The 23,676-nt window shown below is 36.5% G+C and overlaps 1 protein-coding gene and 2 long non-coding RNA genes across 4 annotated transcripts; 1 reads left to right on the forward strand and 2 right to left on the reverse strand.

Moving 5' to 3' along the window:
• Nucleotides 1–11,123: 11,123 nt before the first annotated feature.
• On the reverse strand, nucleotides 11,124–15,508 carry LOC150036862 (uncharacterized). The gene is made up of 2 exons (XR_016529186.1): nucleotides 15,017–15,508; nucleotides 11,124–11,312 (listed from the first exon to the last, which is right to left on the reverse strand). It is a non-coding gene; the product is annotated as an uncharacterized LOC150036862 (long non-coding RNA).
• Nucleotides 15,509–20,221: 4,713 nt separating this feature from the next.
• Nucleotides 20,222–22,137, reverse strand: LOC120075941 (uncharacterized). Of its 2 annotated transcripts, XR_005481459.2 has the most exons (3): nucleotides 21,997–22,137; nucleotides 21,400–21,604; nucleotides 20,222–20,904 (listed from the first exon to the last, which is right to left on the reverse strand). It is a non-coding gene; the product is annotated as an uncharacterized LOC120075941 (long non-coding RNA). The 2 variants fall into 2 exon arrangements; XR_016529231.1 differs by lacking the exon at nucleotides 21,997–22,137 and having other exon boundaries at nucleotides 21,381–21,520.
• Nucleotides 20,493–22,485, forward strand: LOC120075940 (alpha/beta-Hydrolases superfamily protein). Its single transcript, XM_039029692.2, has 2 exons — nucleotides 20,493–20,887; nucleotides 21,482–22,485. Exons 1-2 carry the CDS (start codon nucleotides 20,493–20,495, stop codon nucleotides 22,407–22,409), a joined length of 1,323 nt encoding a protein of 440 aa, XP_038885620.1. The 3' UTR covers nucleotides 22,410–22,485.
• The last annotated feature ends 1,191 nt before the right edge of the window (nucleotides 22,486–23,676 follow it).

A 23,676-nucleotide genomic window follows, 5' to 3' on the forward strand; every position in this document is an offset into this window, starting at 1 on the left:
TTAGTAGAATACCTGGTAGTTAATGGATGGTGGATCTCATGGCTAAAGAGTTTAGTCAGCTATTCACGTACCGTTGGAGCTTCGAGCCATAGGTCCATAAGGTCCTCTTGGTAGCTCAATGGATTCAAGTCGAGAATCAGCTTTTGGGTCAGTTTGAAATGTTCAAATTGACAAGAGGGAGTTTGATTATATATGATATGATTGAACTGGTTAATTATATATGATATGATTGACTTTATGTATGAGATACATTAATTGGAGGAAAATTGAATATATATATGATTTATATCTAGTAGAGGAGAAAACACTATGGTTTATATGTGATATTAAACTATAGGTTAATGAATATAATATGATTATATTTATTATTTTCATTGGAAAATTATGGGATAATTGGTCGCCGTTTTCTCCGTAACCGTGTGTTAATTGGAGGTTTGATTCAGTTTTCATAACTGAAGAATAAAATGGAAATCGTTTTCATTTTGCAAAAGATCACATAATTCGCTCAAGCAAAGAGTATACTGTCAAGCATTTAGCTAACCGAGAGATTATATGATAGCTTGAAGTTACTACACGATCGTATACACGTGCGCATCTTCTAAACGATCGCTACGTTTTACAAAATGATTTTCTAGCACCGAGCATTTACTAAACGATCGTCTATACGATCGCAGCCTTTTTACTGCACGATCATGTACCTTCTTCTAAACGATCAAACATTGTCTTCATATCCTCCTTCCCTCTTACCAAATTCCAACAGAGCCCACTATTTGGATTCTCACATCGAGAATACCGAGGGTTCTAAGTGGTGGTGTCATCCCCATTGTTGCAGTGTTCGTGTTAAGGCTGTTCGTGCGTAAACGACCGGGTGTTAGTGAACGATTTCCTGACGTTCCAACGAGAGCGAGAGCACTAGTTTTCTTGGGGAGAACAAGATTTTATGTGGAGAAAAGTTCTTCAACTAGTATGTTTTCTGTTCTTTTGTTAATTTTTGTTTGAAAGCATGCCAGTAATTTTTAGTATATTGCATAACTTATCTGCTAAATTGTAAATGTGGAAATTCTGTCACAATGTATTTGGAACGATCCGCTTCCGCTCAGAGATACTCTTGTATAATTGTTCTCACTATCTGAAGGAAAATGAGGCAGCCAAGGCTAACGCCAAGACAAACAAAGGTAAATATGATTTACTGGTATTATAAACTTGTTTAGTGGAGAATGATGATTCTGTCTAGATAATTGATTCGGGCGCCACTAATCATGTTTGTTCTTCTTTTCAGGGGATTAGATCCTGGCGGCAGTTGGAGGCTAATGAGATGATGATGCGAGTAGGCACCGGGCACATCGTCTCTGCTGTGGCAGTGGGAGGAATCCAGTTGACTTTATAGAATAGATATCTTGTTTTAAAAGATGTATTTGTAGTTCCTGAGTTGAAAAGGAACTTAATTTCTGTAAAGTGCTTGTTACAATGTAAATATACTCTTTAGTTTAATGTGGATAAAGTTCTTATTCATTAAGATGGAGTAGAAATTTGTACAAAACTGGAAAATAACTTGTATATGCTAAGACCGTTAACCTTAAGTTCCCTCCATAACATGGAGAAAAGTTCTTCAACTAGTTTGTAACGACCCAACCCCCTAGGACGCAAGTTAGGCCGTTACAAAACACATGCATGCATGGAACTTAAAACGACATCCTTTTATAATGAAATAAATGCTAAATAAATATGTTGAACTCAAAATACCTTCATTAAATTTAACAGACGATAGGGTGCCTATAAATTATAAATGATAATAAATAGGTCTGAAAACAAATCGAAATAGTAAGTTTCGAACATCAAATTGAAAGTTGAAAAACATGGAAAGAAATCTAAATATCATGAACGGAAGCATTAAAGCTGGTCCCAATGTCTCGTTCAAGGATTCCTCTTGTCATTCGCCAATACGTCCTTGCCCTTACCTGAAACATAAAGATGAGAAAGGGTGAGTATAAAATACTTAGTAAGTAACCCCACTACTAGGGTTGACCTAGGCATCTATATCCTCTAGATGCCTACCTCTGGTAGAACATAAAAATTGCTCTAGTCCTCATGGGACACATATATACATGCAAAACTGGTTTCTATCCTACTGTAGTTAAGTATGCCCACTACCTCTGGTGAATCCCGAAGGAAACACAATACCTGGTGAATCCTGAAGGAAACACAATATCTGGTGAATCCTGAAGGAAATACAATATCTAGCGAATCCTGAAGGAAACATAATCTGGTGAATCCCGAAGGAAACACAATCTAGTGAATCATAAAGGAAATACAATCTGGATAATCCCGAAGGAAACACAATATCTGGTGAATCCCGAAGGAAATACAATATTTGGTGAATCTCAGAAGAAAGCATAATTTGGTGATTCCCGAAAGAAACACAATATCTGGTGAATCCTGAAGGAAACAATATCTGGTGAATCCCGATGGAAACACAATCTGGTGAATTCAGAAGGAAACACAATCTGATGAATCCCGAAGGAAACACAATATCTGGTGAATCCCGAAGAAAACACAATCTGGTGAATCTAGAAGGAAACACAATCTAGTGAATCCTGAAGGTAACACAATTTGGTGAATCTCGAAGGAAACACAATACCTAGTGGGCATCTAACTAATCGGTAAAGACACTATCACAGTCTCAACATCACAATTATTACAATATGATTTTATAATATACATATACACCTCAACATCATGGCTATACAACATGCATATATGCCTCTATATCCTCATATCAAATACACCCTCAGTGAATCAAGTATCACCTCTTACTAGCATGCAAGTCTCTACGTGCACAAATAATTCTTTCAAATTCTCATATAAGAACATATATCGGTCATATTATACTATCCATCTATCATGTTATCGTTCTGTCATAACATTCATCTATCATGCTGGCATATATCTAGTGTCTGGCCCGTGGACAATTCCAGTAGTAAGATTACTTACTTTGATATTAGGTTGAACCAAAAAGCAATTGAATCTTTGTGAAATTCTTGAATCCTTAATCGAGCCAATTATTTGAGCAACTAACTCTCTTCTAATCTTCACAATCTTTGAATTAAGTCCCAGTACATAAACTAAAATAAAATTTAACCTTTAGGTTCACACCTAAGCGTTTAATCACGCCAAAATCAGCAACAAAACTTAATAACTTAATTCATATAAATTACATTCAAACTGAACAAGTCACAAAGCCACAAATCTTATCAAAATTCTTACCGAAATAACCTTAACTCTGCTTGACAACATGCTAACGACCTTTTAAACTCCTTCCAACTTTCAAATTCAACCTCTAAAATCATGATTGAAATGATAATTAAACACGTTATTTATTGAGTATTCAAGATCCTCAACAAAACCATGAACTCTCTTCTTATCCTAAAACTACAAACCTCACGATGACGTTCGACAGAGGACAACGACTGGAAGAGAGGAGGATCAACGATGAGCAGATCCGGCGACGTGAAGGTCAGAGCGGCACGGTTGCAACTTGACGAAGGAAATGATGTGGACATCGGCGGTGCGGCAGCCGAAATTCATCTAAACTAGAGAGAGTGAGAAAGTGGAGGTTTGAAAATTCCATATTTCTTTTCTTTTTAATTCTCCACCACACAAATACACACACACACACACACACATATATATATTTCCTTTCCTTAATAAATATGTCATATCAAACTCAAATCTTTCACCTCTTCTCCAATTAATTAAATAAACCTAAAAATAAATTCACCAAGTTTAAATCACTTCTTTCCAAAAATTCTAAATCCCAAAATTAAATTCTAACTTTCCAAATTAACTTGAATCTAAATTTACAAATATTTTTAAGTACTTGATTTAATTACTTCCAAATAAACCAATTATCTTTTCCTAATTCTTTACTTAAATTTTGGATCCAAGTTCTAAAATTAAAGAGGGTAAAATCTTAAAAGCACAATTTCCTCTTTTCCCTTTTAAATTTCACAAAAACTCAAAATTTCTTATACAAATAATTCAATTATCCCTTCCAATTAATTTAAAACTCACACTAAAAAAATCCACATTAACCAATAAAACTTCTTCAACTGTAACAATTTGTTTCCAAATTCCAAAGATTAGGAAACTAAAACTCAGCAATTTGAGATAATTCACTTAAATTTTCCTAAAAAAATCGGGATGTTACATGGTATGTTTTCTGTTCTCTTATTAATTTTTGTTTGAAAGCATGCCGGTAATTTTTAGTACATTGCATAACTTGTCTGCTTGATTGTAAATGTGAAAATTCTGTCACAATGTATTTGGAAGGATCTACTTCCGCTCAGAGGTACTCTTGTATAAGAGTTCCTTCAGTAATTGTTTATATTCAACTCGAATGGAATTTGGAACAATCTTTTTCGTTACTCATGGAAATCCTCATGCTTGATTTCCTTCACATCAAAATCTGGAGAAAGATTGAAAATAAATTCTCGAACAAGTTGACGATAGAAAAGTCCCAAATTTAACACAGTCCTATTTAGTTGAGCTTGTAAGATCAGATTGACTTGGTCAAAACATTCATGAATTTGGTCAAATAGTTCCTTTTCATTAACAATCTTCCTTTGAATCACATATTTTCACAGGCTGGCTCCCAACTAGTGTGAAAGGACACACCATTTAAAGGAGTAGAAGACACGTTCAAGGAAGTAGGTCTGAAGGTGGCAGCTTTCTGTCCACGGGTCTGATAGAAGCACTGGTAGCTCGACTAGGAGGAGAATTATTATTATCAGAAGGTTTCTTCAAAACACTATCCTCGGGACAATCATAAATATCCTTAGACTTCTCTTGATCAAATTCAGACCTGGTTGTCTCAAAGGAATCATCACAGCCACTTTTAACAACTTCAGATTTCTTGGACAAGTTCTGAAAAAGGTATATTATCATCTGAATCAAATTCCTCATCTTTCTAACAAACATCTCCCTTCTCAATACTAGTTTCAGGAGACATGTGATTAGCAGTTGGACGAACACCAACATCCACAGATTCACCAGTGTGAGGCACCACAGGAACACTTTCCTTTCCACCATCCTCAACCCCCTAATCAGCCACAGCAGCTGTCTCAGGAATGAAGGAACTCTTATACAAGAGTGCCTATGAGCGGAAGTGGATTTTTCCCATTTCATTATGACGGAATTACCACACATACATTCTAACATACAGATATGCAATGTAAACATTAATTACTGGCATGCTTTAACAACACGATACAAAAGATCGAGAGACTTACCAGTTGAAGATAGTCTTCACAAGAACTCGGTCCAACGGAAGCAAACTCCTCATGCTTCTTATCATCCAGTAAGAAATCGCTTAACAGCACCATGGTCATCTACACGATCAGCAACGCATGAACAAGAAGCAATCGGGGATGACACCCCCATTCATAGCCCTCGGTATTCTCGGAGTGAGAATTCAAAGGGTGGACTTTGATGGAATCGGTAAAGGGGAGGAGGAAAAGTGATCGTGCAATACGAACAAGCAAGTGGGAGAAAGTAATGACTATTATATAGTCGGGTGTTTGTTGTTTAGGTCGGGGTACAAGACCGTGTAGGTATAGCTAAGCGATCGTTTAGTTCTGCTCGGCGCACTAGGCGATCGTATAGAAAACGTAAGCGACCATTTAGAAATTGCGGGCGATCGTTTAGTACACAGGTGTTCTATCATTTAGGAAGACAGGCACTATCGTATAGGCTCTCAATGCTGTGCGATCGATTATTTTGTCACCGTGAGCAATTTTTTGGATCCCCTAGAAAATGAAAACTATTTTCATTTTTATTCTTCAGTTACAAGAACTAAATCGAACTTCCCACTTTCGCACGAATCCGGAGAAAAACTCGGCCAATTATCACATAACCGTCCAATTAATTAATTGATTAATATAATCATATTATATTCTTAACCTATAGTTTGATATCATATATCTTCTATAGTGTTTTCTCGTCTACTTGATATAAATCATATTTATATCCAATTTCCTCCAAAATAATGTATCTCATACATTTAGTCAATCATATTATATATAATTAAACAGTTCAATTATATCACCCTCTTGTCAATTTGAACATTTCAAACTGGCCCAAAAACCGACTTTTATCCAAGCTACCAAGGGGACCTTATAAACCTATGGTTCAAAGCTCCAATCGTACGTGAATAGCTGACTAAACTCTTTAGCCACAAGATCCACCATCCATTAGCTACCAGGCATTCCACTAAAGACCGACAGTTGAACTCTTCTTACCACAGATATATTTTTTTGTCCATCGGATATAACCAATCATGAGTACAATAACCCTTCACAGATGCTCGTAAGTACGGGTGGGCTAAATTACTATTTTGCCACTGTAGTTACATTTAACTCCTTAAGTACCACTAATCTCTTTAATGAACAATACAACATAGTCCAACTATGTGTGAACACCTCTCTGCCCAAGAGAAGGTGTGTGGCACCACATCGGTCAAATACTGGAATCAACTCTTAAGGGAGCTATCTATATACTTGCCCCTGCATCGGGGAAGGAGTGAATTCCATCTTGTGTAGCTGAGTTCCCAGCTCTCAAATCAGACGAATCCCCAAAGTGGTAGGTTTGAGTCAGTGGCCTGGCCACTCGCACCCATGCAAATCAAAGAACCGCCCTCAATGGCAGGAGTTCCCAACTCACTCAAGATTGAGGTCATGTTCCGTATGGTCATCCTAGTGGAGTGAAGTCTCTGTCATGAACAGTGTTATATAATGAGACGTTAACACTTCGTAGTTAGGTCTTATACAAACTCTTTGTATAGGACGCCCTCGCTCGCATGTTTCCTACATGGATTATCAGGATTAGACCATCTGTGACAAGTCACAACACTTATAACTATTCCACAAAGCGGGTCGCATCCATAGTTACCAGGATAAGGTCTCCCTCCTATATCCATATACTACAGACCATTTTGGTTATCTCTTAAGACATGATCCACTTGTATGTCGGCACATACATGCTTAAGTTACATAAAGACAACCAGGGATTTTAGATTTATTGGTTTGTGGTAAAGCAAATAAAACATTCAATTGAGAAAAATCAAGAAGTGAAGTAAATATCATATATTATACATCACAAGCATTCGTACAAACTATTTACAAACTACATGACAGGAGACTTTAGGGCATCAACCTCAATAAGGAGAGACACCTGAACCCTCTTCAACAGGGTTTTCAACAACTGTATTCACATTTTCAGATACAATTTCAGGTTCATTGCAAATGGGTAAAGAAGAAATAGAGACTAGCGTTTTAGAAACAACTCTGTCAACAAAATCATTTAAAGCATTAACATCAGAGTCAGACAGTAGTACATTTTCTGCAACAATCAAACCAGAGCCGAAAACAGTATAAGATATATTATCTAAACCATAAATAGGTTTTTTTTATCAATCATAGCCCTATCCTCAGACTCTTTATCTTCAGTTTGTTCAGGGACAGACTCACTAGAGACAACCCTAGGGTTATTAGGTAAAATTATGAACTCATGCATGCTTTTAGGAGAGCCGTCAGAAGAACACTTTTCCTTTTTAGGATAAATTTCATTACCCTCACCAACCATATTAGTCAAAGTTCGATGATGTACTTACTTTTTCTTTTCCCTTCGTCTTACTAGGTTGTCCTGCACTTGAACGCCTGTGTTTAGCCATCAGAGAAGGAACACCAACTTTACTCTTTGCAGTAGATAGGCCACGAACATGAAAACGAACACCATACTTGTTCATGGAAACCAGAGGAGGATCCTTTTCAACATCCTTTTTCTATTTTGCTTTCTCTTTGTAGCACACCATCTTTTCACCAGACGTTTGTGTGTCTGTTCTAGTATTGACCATAAGGGAAACAAATATACCAAGCACCAGTAAATAACTGCTTTGTGATGGTTGAATACAGAAGACAAACACAAAATTGAAAGAACTATCACGATCAGATCGAAAGTAATTCAAATTTGAAAGATAATTTGAAATCCAGGAACATTTAGACTTCTTCACCCAGTTACCAACCTTAATTGATATGATTTGATCATTTATTAACCACTTCACCTTCCACGCTTGATGAGCCACAAAAATTTGAACAACAACCCAATATTATAGTCGCTAATCCTTTAGAATGCACAGCCCAAAGGCAGTATTCAGAACCTTCGTGAAGATGTCAGCTAATTGTTATTTTGTGTTGACATGCACTAACAAAATCTTCTTACTTTCTACAAGATCATGAATGAAGCGATGTCTGATGTCCATATGTTTAGTTCGACTGTGTTGAACAGGATTCTTTAATATATCTATTGCACTCAAGTTGTTACAATAAAGAGTCATGACATCTTGTGAAACATCATACTCTTGTAACATGTATTTCATCCAAATCAATTGTGTACAACTACTCCTTGTAGCAATATATTTAGCCTTAGTTGTAGACAAGGAGACACTATTTTGCTTCTTGCTGAACCATGAGATTAGATTATTTCCAAGAAAAAAAAAACACCCTCCAGAAGTACTCTTTCTATCCTCTGAACTTCCAACTCAATCAACATCACAATAGCCAACCAGAGAGCTATTAGTGTCAAATGAGTATAGTAGACCATATCCACTTGTCCCATTTATGTACTTGATTATCCTTTTGGTGCTCAGTAAATGACCGTCTTTGGACATGATTGATACCGTGCACACATACCAACAGCAAAAGCTATATCTGGTCTACTAGCTGTTAAGTAGAGCAAGCTTCTAATAATGCTTCTATATAGACTCTCATCAATTGTGTTCCCACCAATGAAGAAAAGGGGAAGTATGAAGGTTTTATTGTGGGAAAAAAAATTTAAAATCATGTCTCCATCCAATAGTTTTTTTATGATAAATTGATTTTTTGTAAGTTTGCGGATGTTTTCAGGTATGATATGTTTTTAAAATGTTTTATGTAAGGGCCAGGTTTACGATAGAATCGAACAAAAGGGTTTTTTCTGAACTAAGGATCAGACCAACTATGTTCCAAAAATATTATGTTTTTAAAAGTTATGCACGAATGTTTGCTTGGACAGTTTTTAGTTTCAGTTTCAGTTTCCAATTACCAGTTTCCAGTTCAAGCATGAGATTTATGTTTTAAATTTAGTCACTCATTGGGCTACTAGCTCACCCCATTTTTTTTAAATGTGTTCCTTTCCAGGTAGCGGTCATGTCCCCAGAGGTTAACTGCGCTGCTGCTCTGCCACTTAAAGATTAATTGAAGGAAACTTAGGTGGATACTTTGTAAATATTTGTACACATGTCATGGATTATTGGAATAAAAGCACTTAGCTCCTTGCTAACAAAGAGGAAAATAAAGGTTGATAATAGGCCACCTTGCCTAATTCCCCTAGAAGCATGAATTCTTCTTCTTGGTCTGCCATTTGTGAAAATTAAGAATCTTAGATTATCTACACAATTCATTATCAAAGAGATCCACCTAGAGCCAAAGTTTTTGCCTTTCAAAACTTTCTTGAGGTAACCCCAATCCACTCTATCGAAATCTTTTCTAGATCAAGCTTTACAATCCACCATTTTTTCTTCTTGGAATGATAATCCTCCACAGCTTCATTAACAATAAGCACGGGGTCGAGGATTTTCCTTCCTCCTATAAAAGCATTTTTTGCGTAAGGGCAATTATACTAGGCATTATATTTTTTAGGCGCTTGGTTAACACTTTTGCAACTATCTTATATATAAGAGTGGTTAGGCTAATAGGCCTAAAATCCTTTACTAAACTAAAACAACGTCCTCATTTTTCTAAATCAAACATATGAAATTTTCTTTGATACAAGAGTTTAGCTTCCCATTTTCATAGAATTCCTAAAAAAGAATTAAGAAATTTCCACTAAATTTTCCCCAGAATTTGATTAGAAAAAAACTATGCTTTAAAACCATCTGACCTAAGAGTTTTATTCTTCCCCAATGACTTCTATGCACTTTTAATCTCAACTTGAGTGAGTCTAGCCATGAGCAATATATTTTGGTCTCTTGTTAGAATAAGCCACTACAAATTAAGGGGAATGGATTTTACTGCATTTGCCTCGTAATAGAGAGAGTTGTAGAAACCCAAGATGAGAGATTCAATTTCCCGAAAAGATCTAGTTCGATTTCCTTGATCATTTATCAACTCTAAAATCGGATTTTTTTTTTCTTTTTTGCTGCTAAGAAATGATGGAAGAACTTGGAATTCTTATCTCCCAAGTTTAACCAATTTAACTTATTCTTTTGCATTAAGTTCCTTTCCTCAATGTAGTATAAAGATAATAAATCTTGTTGTATTATTGCTAGCCTAATACATTCAGGTCCATTAGTAGTTTTGGACCAGATTCTATTAGCTTTATCTTCTTTGTTGGGCTTGTATACTCGTAATAATTTGCAGAAGAAGATTGGATCAAATGTTATTTGCCTTAAGCCCATTTGAGCGGGAAGAAGCTGAGTTGGAAGAATAGAATCTTCCTCCACTAAAACCATTACATATGCCATGTGTGCATTGGGTCTTTAAGCGTGTAAAATCACTTGAAATCTATTAGAAAATACATAAAGCAATTTGTATGAAGGATAATGACTCACTGAAGGGAATTTTGAGGGAGAATATAAACCAATTCATTCTCCTCTTCTTCTTCGAGTAACAAGCACTGTGAAATTCTTTTCAAGATTGTTATTCTTCATCTGGTGTTGTAGAAAAAAGAGAGTGAGTGATATACTCTATAATCTTTCATCTACAACCTCGATTCTTCTCTATATCTTTATTATGAAATCAGTAAAGGATATAAAAAAGGCCTTCTACAGTGGATGTAAATTCCTTTTTATGGGATTGAACCACTATAAATTTTGTGTGTTGAGTTATTTGCCCTTATTTCATCTTCTTGCTATTCATTTTCTTTTATCTCTATTTTCACCTAAAAGCTTATTAAGCTTAGAAAAGAGATAATAGTTTTGTCACAGCCCACCCCAGACTAACCTCCGAGCCTGGGAAAGGGCGTGATCGCAACAGTTATCAACCCTTTCGTTGACACTTACTGCCTAAAAACTCTTGCGGAAATAACTCGGATATCAGTGTACAAATTCAAAAATCAACTGATTAAGTAGGCCCATTTTATTACAAAAATATAACATTTATACAACTCCAAGACTTAATTTCAAGTTTACAACGACAATTGTAAAACCCTCCAGAAGTGTAACTATGGTACGTGGCAAACCTTGTCCTTAGCAGCACCCGGAACTCCTCACCTTTCGCCACCTAGGGGGGGTGTAAAACATAAAACATGATAAAATATGAGCTATAAAGCCCAGTGAGTGGTGCCTTTAGATAAACAAATAACTTTGTCAATAGAAATATACTTTTGGGAAAGCAATGCATAGTCAACAAGAACATTACCACAAGTTCAATATTATTTTCCAACCAAACTACTGGACAATCCCCAGCTCGACCGCTGGTTAAAACAATCAACCCCAGCTTGACCGTTGGTTATCACATAATAAAAACATCCCTAGTACTTTCACACATATACTAAGACAACAACAATTCCTGTGGAAACTTTCCCTGTACCCTACTATCCCGCCAATGTGCACATCGACTATTTTCCCGCTAGCTATGCTTAGGTAACTTGACTATATTTCTTGTTGGTCGTCACCGACTATTATTTTCTACCGACCGAAGTCGACTATATTTTCCCGTCAAGTACCCTTTTCAAGCATGCTAACTATATATCCCGGGTACAATTTCAGTTTCCAAAACAAACGTACAAGCAATATATCAACAAGTATAGTAATAAGATAAACATATATCCCCGATCATACCAATTTAACATTATCCCCTATATATATTTACCTATATATAGAAATTATATCAATAATACAACACACAATAACCCCTCACCTTGGTTGGTTAGGAACTTTCCTTTCCGAAGTTCCTTAGGTTTCCTTGGTTCCCTTTTGAACCCTAAATTCCATATTCAATTATCAGCTTATATTAATCATAGTTTCAGAACTTAGTTTAAGATAATTCCTTCTGAAAACATATTCTGAATGTCTCAGGAAGCTTACCATAAAATCTTAGCTTAGAACTCCTCGCGGTTTAGCCGAAATCTTCAAAACATCAATACTGGCCCAGCTTACTCGACAGCCTGACCCTTCTGGCTTTGAAATCACATCAAACGCATGAGTATTCTGGGAGAACTCCTCGTTCAAAATTGATGCTACTTCCTGTCTTTTCTGCTCGACAGCATCTCCCCTCTTGGAACTTCTTGACCAACGCATGATCTTGCTACCAACGCATGGTCTTCTCCCAATTAGTCCTCACACACTCTTCTTTATGTCCTTTGAATAGAATTTATGTTTTCATTTGAAATCCTTGGCCCTATTTATAGGCGTCCAAGATTGCTCCACGGCCGACACCTCCTATTTGGCTGCATGTCCAAGTGTTTTTTCTTCACACCATCAATGCATTCTTACATCAGCGTAAGCCAAAGTGTCTTCTTCTCCTTTCATCAATGCATAGCCTTCATCCTTTACATGTTTTCTTATGCATCCACCTAATTTGCTTAAGGTTTAAGAATTCCTCCTAACAAGCCACATGTTCGGATGACATACTTCATATGAGTTCATCCTTCTTATGCATCCACAAACCCTTGGATGTTCAATGCATAGTTGGCCATCAACGCATAGTAGGCCATCAACACATAGAAACCCTTGGTTCCCCTTGGTTTTCAACACAGCACCATCGCAACCCAACTCACTCAGTCATCGCAAACCTTAACCAATGCAAGGGCCAACCACCATATGTCCAACCTAGCCCATCGCATGGCCTTTGTCCAACACATCCATCGTGCAAGCCATCGTCAACCTCCAACGCATAGCAAGGTCGCACGGCCTCGACATATAGGATGGTTTCTTAGCATCAATTGCATAGCTCGCTCGTCATCAACGCATCGCTCGCATGAGTCACTTGGCATGGGCAATTGGCCGGCAACTTGGCATCGACGCATCACTTGGCATGGTAGCTTGGCATCAATGCATCGCTTGGCACGGCAGCTTAGCATCGCTTGTAGGGCTCGCTCGGTCGCTCGATGCATGGGTGCTAGCATCGACGCATGGGCTCGCTCAGCATGGGCGCTTAGCATCACTCGCAGGGCTCGCTCAGCCGCTCGACACATGGGCGTTGTGCATCAACGCATGCCACCCTCCAGTGCATGCCCTACCCGCATCCTCGCTTACCCTTGCGTTCATATGCCTTATGCACAGCCAACCCTCGTGCCATCCAACCTTCCAACGCATCACTTTTAACTTTCTTCCTTCAGTCGTATAGACGCATACCACCCTTCCAATGCATCCCTCACATCCAACTCATCCATCATCCAACACATCCAACGTATCCATCAATTAGTTTATGCTTAGCCAATTTTCCCAAGTTTTTCCCCAAAAGTCAAGCTTCCAGATTCACACTTTTTCTTCTCCCTTTGCCCAAGTAATCTCTCCAAGATCTTATGGCCAACGCATAGTAATGCCTAGTCCAACACTTAGTCAATTTTTCATCAATTTAAGCTTAACTCAAAACTACTCAAGGAAAATCTATTTAACACTTAGAAATTTCCTCCTCTTCAACATAGGATTTAACTTTCACTTAGTTAATTTCCACCTGCTTAAGTAAGGAAAATGAAAATTTGGGTTTCACAAGTTTGGTATTAGAGCCCTATGTATTTAGACGCCTGGATTGAAGTCGAAACTGGAGTCCATGACCACGAAGTTTCAGATCGATCGTTTTTTATGGAAAGCCCTTATATGCATGAATAAGTTTGATGCATGCATAAATATAACTCTTATATTATATGATGCATGGGCATGCTCTCAAGTAATTTAATCATGCAAACTACTATATCATAACTCTTACAATATAGAGATGATGCATGACCAATGTATAACCTAAGGTGGGATTTCAACTATATGACATATAATAAAGCATACATCTCATGTACATTCACAAAATTAATTGACCGGGATGATTAGCCTAAAAAACCGAAAATAAATTCTATCTATTACATAAAACTATCGAGCAAACTGGTTCACACGCGAACCGGGTCTTGGACTGCTCGGACGAAGACTTCTTCCTGATCGTTTAGTAAATTGGGCGAGTAACTACGATAGCTTAGCTACGATCAAGTACCTTTGACTATGCCATGAAACATGAAAACTACTCGATCGTTTAGCACACTAAATTTAAACAGCGCAAGTCTAAACAATCGTCTAGACGACTACTATACTATAAGGCATGATCATCTAGATAATAGAATAACAAGTGCTCGATAACATCTACCCTGCGATCGTGTAGTCAGTGACTATATGATGAAGCATGCTGACCTACATAATCGTTTAGTACGCATGTGTCTACCTTGCTACCGAGTATCCCATACTCAACGATCACTTACCCCATCGTTTACACAATCTGACCAATGTTTGGTCTTCTTCTTCCTCGAAGTAAAATGCATCACCATACCTCGAAGCTTCATCACGAGCGACTCAAACTGATTTAAACGCTTTGAATTACAGACTCGATAGCAAGTTAATATGCTAAAAAACACAAGGGCCCTTACAATTAACTTTGAAAATGTAAAAGAATTCAACAACCAGAGGAAATCGTCCCAGAAGCTCCATTAATCCACACCCATAAACATATTTAACACTTAAACAGAATGCATACATGCTTTACCCACCAATAGTGTAAAAGCAATTCTATACATTAATGGATTTGGAATATCAGAACCTGGCTCTGATACCAATTGAAAGAACTCTTATCAAAGAGAACCCATAAGTGGAAGCACGATCGATCCAAATCCATTGTGACAGAATTAAAGGCATTCACAAACAAACATAACAGTTATGCAACATTGAACAAATTACAGCATGCTTTAGAAATTAAAAAAAAAAAAAAAAGAACAAGAGACATACCTTTGAAGAACTTTTCTTCTACGGATCTCTCGCAGTCGTGAAGAACTTGGATAACATTATCTCGCTCTCGCCCATATCACCAACCCAATCGTCTGGTCAATTTCTCGTTGTCGCTTAGATCACGAATAAACTTCTCCACGAACAAACACCCTCTTAGACACCACCACTCGGTGACCTTAGTATTTTCGGAATGAGAATCTAGGAGGTGTGGGCTCTGTTGGATTTGGTAGAAGGATGGAGGAAACAACGATCGAACTATACGACCAAACAAGTGGGAGAAGGAACTGTTTATCGCGTAGACTTGTATGCTTGATCGTAGTAAAACTCATCAGGTACACGATCGTTTAGAAAAACAGGCTTGATCGTTTAGAGAATCTCACTAGGCTAGTAAATTAATTTACACGATCGTTTAGTCAAAGGTGTTTTACACGATCATTTAGGCTCTCACTTAGAAGGCTATCACATAGTCTCTAATCCACTAAAATGAAAACATTTTTCATTTTATCCTTCAGTTATGAAAACTGATCATAACCTCCCACTTTCATGCATAGTTAAAGGAGAAAACTACTCACAATTATTATATAATTTTTTTAATTATAAATAAATATAATAACTAACTTATCATATTATATTTATAACTTATAGTTTTAATATCACATCATATATAACATTTAAACCATATTTCCTTTCTCCTTTATTCAATATAAATCATATTTATATCAAATTCCTCCAATTAATTTATCTCATACATCATATCAACTACATCACATATAATTGAACCAGATTAATTATATCATATATAATCAAACTCCCTCTTGTCAATTTGAACACTTCAAACTAACCCAAAAACTGATTCTCGACTTGAATCCATTGAGCTACCAAAGGGACCTTATGGACCTGTAGCTTAAAGCTCCAACGGTACGTGAATAGCTGACTAAACTCTTTAATCACGAGATCCACCATCCATTAACTTTCGGGCACTCCCCTAAAGACCGACAGCTGTACTCTTCTCACCACATATATATTTCTGTGTCCATCGGATATAACCATTCAACAGTATGGCTTTGAACAGAATATTGACGAGCCTTGTGTTTACAAGAAGATCATCAATTCTACAATAGCATTCTTAGTTTTATATGTTGACGATATTCTACTCATTGGAAATGAAGTAGGTTACCTAACTGACATCAAGAAATGGCTAGAAATGCAGTTCCAAATGAAAGATTTAGGAAATGCGCAGTATGTTCTCGGGATTCAGATTATTCGGAACTGCAAGAACAGAACACTAGCCATGTCTCAAGCAACTTATATAGACAAAATATTGTCTAGGTATAAGATGCAGAATTCCAAAAGAGGTCTGTTACCTTACAGATATGGAATTCATTTGTCAAAGGATCAATGTCCTAAGACACCTCAAGAGGTTGAGGATATGAGACGCATTCCCTATGCTTCCGCAGTAGGGAGCTTGATGTATGCAATATTATGTACTAGACCTGACATATGCTATGCAGTAGGGATAGTCAATAGGTATCAGTCCAATCTTAGATATGATCATTGGACTGCCATTAAGAATATCCTCAAGTATATTAGGAGAACGAGGAACTACATGCTCATGTATGGTACTGAGGATTTGATTCTTACTAGATACATTGACTCTTATTTTCAAACCGATAAAGATACAAGAAAATCTACATCGGGATCACTGTTCATTTTGAATTGAGGAGCAATAGTGTGGAAAAGTGTGAAGCAAAACTGTATTGCAGACTCCACAATGGAAGCTGAATACATAGCTGTGTGTGAAGCAACAAAGGAAGTAGTATGGTTGAGGAAATTCTTGACAGATTTGGAAGTCGTTCCAAATATGCATCTGCCTATCACCCTATATTATGATAATAATGGTGCAGTTGCAAATTCAAGAGAACCAAGAAGCCACACGGCAAGCATATTGAGCACAAATACCATCTGATCCGATAGATTATACATCGTGGAGACATTGTAGTAACCCAGATATCTTCTGAGCAAAACATTGCTGATCCTTTTTACAAAGGCCCTCACGGCTAAAGTGTCTGAAGGTCACCTACAAAGTCTAGGTCTACGAAGTTTGTAAACTAGGACAAGTGGAAGAACTTTTGGGTATATGCCCTAGTTTATTATATTCATATGTTTATTGTACTCATATGTTTCTCACTTAAATTCAACATTGTGATGCTCCACTAGAAGTTTTAGTCCAAGTGGGAGTTTGTTGAATTTTATGTCTTAAAACTCGTAGTTTGTAAATTAATAAACATATTCTGTTTTGTTTTTCGATAAAGTTGTTATTAAAATTGTAATCTTGAATCCAATAAACTAAGGTCCTGAGGCTATTTAATGTAGTTTGAACTTTATGTAGTGACATAAATGTGGATTAAGTTCAAATATAGCCAAAATGGTTTATAGTGTATGAATAAGGTTGGGCGCCTTATTCTGGGGACACTATGGATGCAACCCACTTTGTAGTTAATACAAACGATGTGATCCTGAATCGTTCATATAGAGATATGTGAGTAGGGGCATCCTATGCAATGAGTTTGCATAAGACTGAACCATGAAATAGTCACTTTTTACGTTCTAAATACCGTTGTATGTACAAACCTGACTATTTCGTTAATTGATGACCTAGGTAACTTAATCTTAATCCTGAGCTAACTATGAACTCCTGTTCACTCGGAATTATCCTTACATCTACATAGGTGAGGGCAGCTCATCATCGCTAGCCCAATAAGCCTCCCATTTCAGGGGTAAGATCAGGTGGATAGCTGGGAACATAGGGTACAAGATGGAATTCATTCCTACCTGTTATAGGGATAGTAGATAGGCCGTTCCCTTTAGTACTGAATCTAGGTCTTGAACAAGGGGCCCCACTCTCTCCTTGGCTCGAGAGGGTTCGGTTTATAGGTTAGATCTTAAACCAATTGTTCATTAGAGGATCAGTGGAACTTAAGGAACAAGATGTAGTCGTGGGGGTAAAACGGTTTTTATAACCCAGCCGAGATTACGAACAACCTGTGAAGGATTAGCTTACTAGTCATGGTTATATCAAATGGACACAAATATATCTATAGTGAAGGGAGCGCAACTACGGGACTATAGTGGAATAACCCGTTAGTTAATGAATGTTGATTAGCTCCGTCTAAAGAGTTTAGCTAGCTAATCTTGGATCATTGGAGCCCATGATCTGTAGGTCCATTAGGTTCCCCTACTAGCTCATATGGAATAAACTTAGAACAGTATGATAGAATAATTCGAATTGTTCAAATTAGGTGAAGAGAGAGAAACCGACAAGTATATGTGATATAGTGATCGGGGTTTTCAGTTTAAAGATACAGCTTTAATATTTAAATGTGATTTAAATATCAAGAATATGAATACGTTCATATTCGGAAGCTCGGAAATAATAGAAATGGTCAAAGATGTAAAAAGTCAAAGAGATGACTTTTGACTTTGAAAAGTCAAACTTTGATCGACCTTATATTCAAATGTGATTTGAATTTTGAGAAAATGAATGCAGATTCATGCTTGGGAGGTCAAAATTAGTCAACACGAAAAAAAAACATAAAAAGTCAAAATGTTGACTTTTTGGTCAAAGTTTGACTTTGACAAAAGGACTATTTTGCTGTTTGACTAAAGTTAGTGGGAAAATCCAAACTTTTGTTGGATAATTCCACTAACAAAATAGTGGGCTAGGTGTTGGCTTATAGTGGAGACATTAAGCTCACTTAGATAGTGGATTCTAGATGTTGGGTTTTTTTGGATTTGTTTCATGCAATTGTTGCATGGCTTTTTTCTATAAATTGGACTTTCAATGATGAAAATGGTGCGAGCTTGGCCAAGAGAGAAACTGATAGTCTCTAGATATTTGTTTTAACTACAGTGTAATTACGAATATTTCTCAATTGCAATGTCAGAGGATAGTTTAGACTTTTATAAATTTACTTATTTTTTATTTTTAATTCGTTTGGTCATTTTTACGAATAAAATATTGATTTGTTATTTTGTTAGTCTTGAAATAAAAAAGTGCCTACTTCGAGGATGCAATGAACTTCCCCCAACCGCTGAACCAAGTTCATACAGTGTGATAAATATAATAAAGTTTAAAACACACTAAAATATTTTTATATATATTGAATTAAAAACAACAACATACATATGTAGAGTGTTACCATTTAGTGTAGGCATGTGTGAGATGGTTGACAGAACCTCACTGACAGATCGTTTAGTCTGCACTTCGAAATTCATTTTAGTCAAAACTTCTTCTTCAAAAAGGGATAAAATTTATAAGGCGGATAAGGAAATCTACTCCAACCAATCCTAAGCACCACGAGAGGATAGCGTTGTAAAATTTCTCCATGTTTCTTGGACTAGGGCCATTAAGACTTTGCACGCCTTGTTTTTAAAGAATGACTAAAAAAAAAATTATAAAAATATTAATTAAAATTCAACTCTCAAACTTATATAATTGTAAAAAGTAGAACCATTTTGTATAAGTTTAAAGGTTTAATTTTCATCATTTAGGGTTTAATTTCTCTATTATAAGTTTAAGGGTCCAATTTTTACAAAGTTTTTAAGATCCAATTTTTACAATTATAAATTCGATGGTATAATAGCAACTACCGCCATACTTTTGGATTATTTTCACCATTTGCCTAACAAAAATGTGCCTACCCTCGTCTCTACTAGCTCTCTAGTTCTAATAGTTTCTCTAGTGGTGGGCCATGGGATGGATTTTGGATGGGAGATTCTATAGAAAAAAACATCTTAAAATAATATATATCAATTCTAATTTAAGAGGATTTGATAGTAAATATCATAATCTAAGTATAAATGCAACACAATAATTTCATACACCTTCCTTACAATCCAATCGAGATTTCCTCCTCTTTAAAAAACCAAAATATCAATTATCAATCTCAATCGACATCTTCTCAACAACACTTATAACTTGAGAATTTCTCATTGTTGTGCATTTTTTTTTTTTTAATTATTCCTTATGACTTTCCATATTCTTTTCACGTCGATTGGTACATACATTGGTTAAAATATAGGAGCAATTGTAAATATAACAATCATACTCAATATATATATAGATATAAAACAATGCAAAAGAATTTACAAATATAGTAAAATTAAAATTCAGTTCTTAATGATAGACGATATCACTAATAGGAGTCCATCAATAGAGTCTATCACCGATAGATTTTGCTATATTTGTAATTATTTGAAATGTTGCTGCACCAAAGTCCTATTCATTACAATTATACACGAAATTATATTGGGTCAAGGCCCACAATGATGGGGATTGCTATCGTTGGACTTTCCTTAGAGAAAGTAAACTATTGTGCACCACAAATGGAGAAGTGATACGTCATCGAGTTCATAAAAACCATGGGTGGAATAATTATGGAGATGAAAGACAATTTTACAGTGACATGGAAAGAAGATGAAGATGAAGGGTGGGTTGAAGATCATGGCCATAGTTTCAATGGCTATGGTGCATCAGCTGTACATGTGTGAATCAAGCAACTCCCTCCACCCTCTCATCCTCATCCCCGGAGCTGGAGGGAACCAATTGGAAGCTCGCCTCACCAGAGACTACAAATCCTCCACCTTATTTTGCAGCCGATGGAATCCAATCATGAAGGACTCACAAGGTTGGTTCAGGCTCTGGTTCAGCCCCACTGTTCTGTTGGCTCCTTACACAGATTGCTTTGCTCGGCGAATGACCCTTCATTATGACAAAGATTTGGATGATTACAGAAATGAAATTGGCGTTCAAACAAGAGTCGATCAGTTTGGATCAGTCCAGTCTCTTCTCTACCTCGATCCCAATCTCAAGTAAGTTTCTTTCTAATCTATGAGCACAAACACAAACACAAATACAAGATACGATTAGGTACAACGATGCGTCAATTTCTAAAACAAATCAGAATACAGACACAATATGATAAAAAAATCTAGATATATATAAATTCAACTTAAAGATATTTGATGCAATCCATTCGAAAGCATAAAATATTAAGTTAATGGCAATAATACAAAGTACAATACAAACACCGAAATACAATACATATGGCAGCAAAATAGAATGGTTAATAGAAAACAATACAAAAGGTTGGTGGCACATTGGAGTTAGATCAATTAGGTTTGAAGAAAATTAGAAGGGAATGGATGAAGATAAATGAAGAACTTTTAGTTTTAGGCTGGCGCAATAAGCTTTTTTAATAGGTTGCTGAGTTCTGGTGAGGACATGCATATCCAATAATTAAAAAGAAAAAAAATGTATATCAAATACGTATCTAGGAAGTAATATCATAAACTTATTCTCTACCTCACATTTCTAATATTACCATTTGTGTGGGAAAAGGTGGATTATGTGTGTTTTGAAAGATTCCAGCTACTTGTGGTTAGTTGCCTTTGTTCTTTTGGCAGGAAGATCACAGCATATATGGCCCCGCTGGTGGATTCTTTAGAAGCAATTGGGTATGTTAGAGACAAGACCTTGTTTGGAGCACCCTATGATTTTCGATATGGTTTGGCTCCAGAAGGCCATCCCTGCGAAGTGGGTTCCAAGTTCCTTAAGGATCTAAAAGAATTAGTGGAGAAAGCAAGCAATTCAAATGGAGGAAAATCAGTAATACTCATGACTCATAGCCTAGGGGGACTCTTCGCCCTCCAATTTCTCAATCGAAACTCACCCACTTGGCGTAGGCATTTCATCAAACACCTTGTGGCCTTGTCTACACCATGGGGTGGATCAGTGGAGGGGATGCGCACATTCGCATCAGGGAACACCCTCGGCGTCCCATTAGTGAATCCATTGCGCGTTAGAACAGAGCAACGGAGTTCTGAGAGCAATCTATGGCTATTACCCAACCCCACAATCTACGAACACAATACCCCGATAGTGATTACTCAGAATTCTAATTACACAGTGGATGAAATACCTCGTTTTCTCAAGGATATTGGATTTGAGGAAGGCATTTATCCCTACGAATCTCGGATTTTGCCTCTCATGGAACAATTTCAAGCACCTGGTGTGGATTTAACTTGTGTAATTGGAGGGGGTGTGAAAACGCCGGAGACTCTGTTATACGGTGAAAAGGGGTTCGATGAACAGCCGGAAATGGGATATGGAGATGGAGATGGGACGGTGAATATGGTGAGCTTGCGGGCACTTGAGAAATTATGGGCGGAGGAGAAGAATCAAACGCTCGAAACGATTGAACTTTCTGGCGTTTCTCATAAATCCATTTTGGAAAACAGAGATGCTTTGGATGTAATAATTAGAGAGATTTCTCGCATAAATTCTATGGCCTATCGGCTGCGGGCCTGCGGCCATACACATGTTGAGGCTTGAGATTTGAAAATCTATACAAACAAACATTTTTCTTTTTAATTTAAAAAATAACATAAAATAAGCCTATTTTGTTAAATTATATTTTATCCCATTCTATTCTTTATACAACAATTTAGGGATGGAATATTTGAATTTCCGACCACTATATTATTACTACATACATTAAAACATAGTTCTCGTAAATTAGAGTATAAATTTAGTTTTTGACTTTTGTGTATATGTAAAATACTAATATCTTGAAACCAAATTAAGGAGCATATGACATTAGGCAAAATCATAATCAACTTTCATTATCGACCTACTTATTTTCATGGTAGCTTAATAACAATCTAATGCCATAAGTTTAGTTAAATTACAATCTTTTTAATTGAACATCTAATTTAACATGCATCGATGATCAATCAATGTAAAAGAAGCACTATAATATTGAAAAATCATCAATTCCACGATAACCATACAAACATTAAGAATTAACTTAAATTCATAAATAAACTCATCAATAACTAATAAGCTTAGCCACTCATTATTGTAGTTTAACAAGCATAAAGAGAAAAGAAAGTGAAAAGACAAAGGAAAAATTTAATGTTGAAGCAATTCTCCATCGTCAAAAAACACTAACCAAGCCTGAATTCACACCTCGGGGCCACGGCACCACCCTGAATCACCCTCTCGAGTCAGAGCACCGTGACCCCCGGTTGGGCTTTTCTTTTGCCTTATTTTCTTCCTACTTTGAAGAATTAACCCCTTCTTGATTTTATTGGGCAAAAAATTGATATTTTTTCACTTCGTAGACCCTTAATCCTCGTTCTCTTGCTTAAATTCTACGTTTACTAGCAAACGACATCAAAACTAATAATATTCAGTAAAAAAACCCTAAATAAAAAGTAAAGAAAGTACTTTCCGAATGCTTTTCAACTTTATAACTTGTTCTCGAGGATGATTTATCTCAAGGATTTCGCGGTTTATTCTCGAGATTGATTTGTCTCGAGAACCTTACAAATTGTTGTCGAGGTTGATTTATCTTTAGAATTTTGCAACTTGTTGTTGAGATTAAATTGTCTTGTGGACTTTGTAACTTCTTGTTGAGGTTTGTTTGTTTCGAGGACTTTGCAACTATTTCTCAAGAATTTGGAAAGTATCCTGCTTTCTATATTCTTTCTAGATTTTTTCTAGAGACTTCTGCCTTGGATCGCTTATGGGGTTTTTTACTCCAAGAACTTTTAGAAGTTTTATGATCTTTTTAAAGTCTTTTGGGGCTTAGTCTTTA

Source organism: Benincasa hispida, chromosome 4 (assembly GCF_027475165.1).
Source record: "Benincasa hispida cultivar pf3 chromosome 4, pf3_genome.v1.1, whole genome shotgun sequence".
Lineage (NCBI taxonomy): Eukaryota > Viridiplantae > Streptophyta > Magnoliopsida > Cucurbitales > Cucurbitaceae > Benincasa > Benincasa hispida.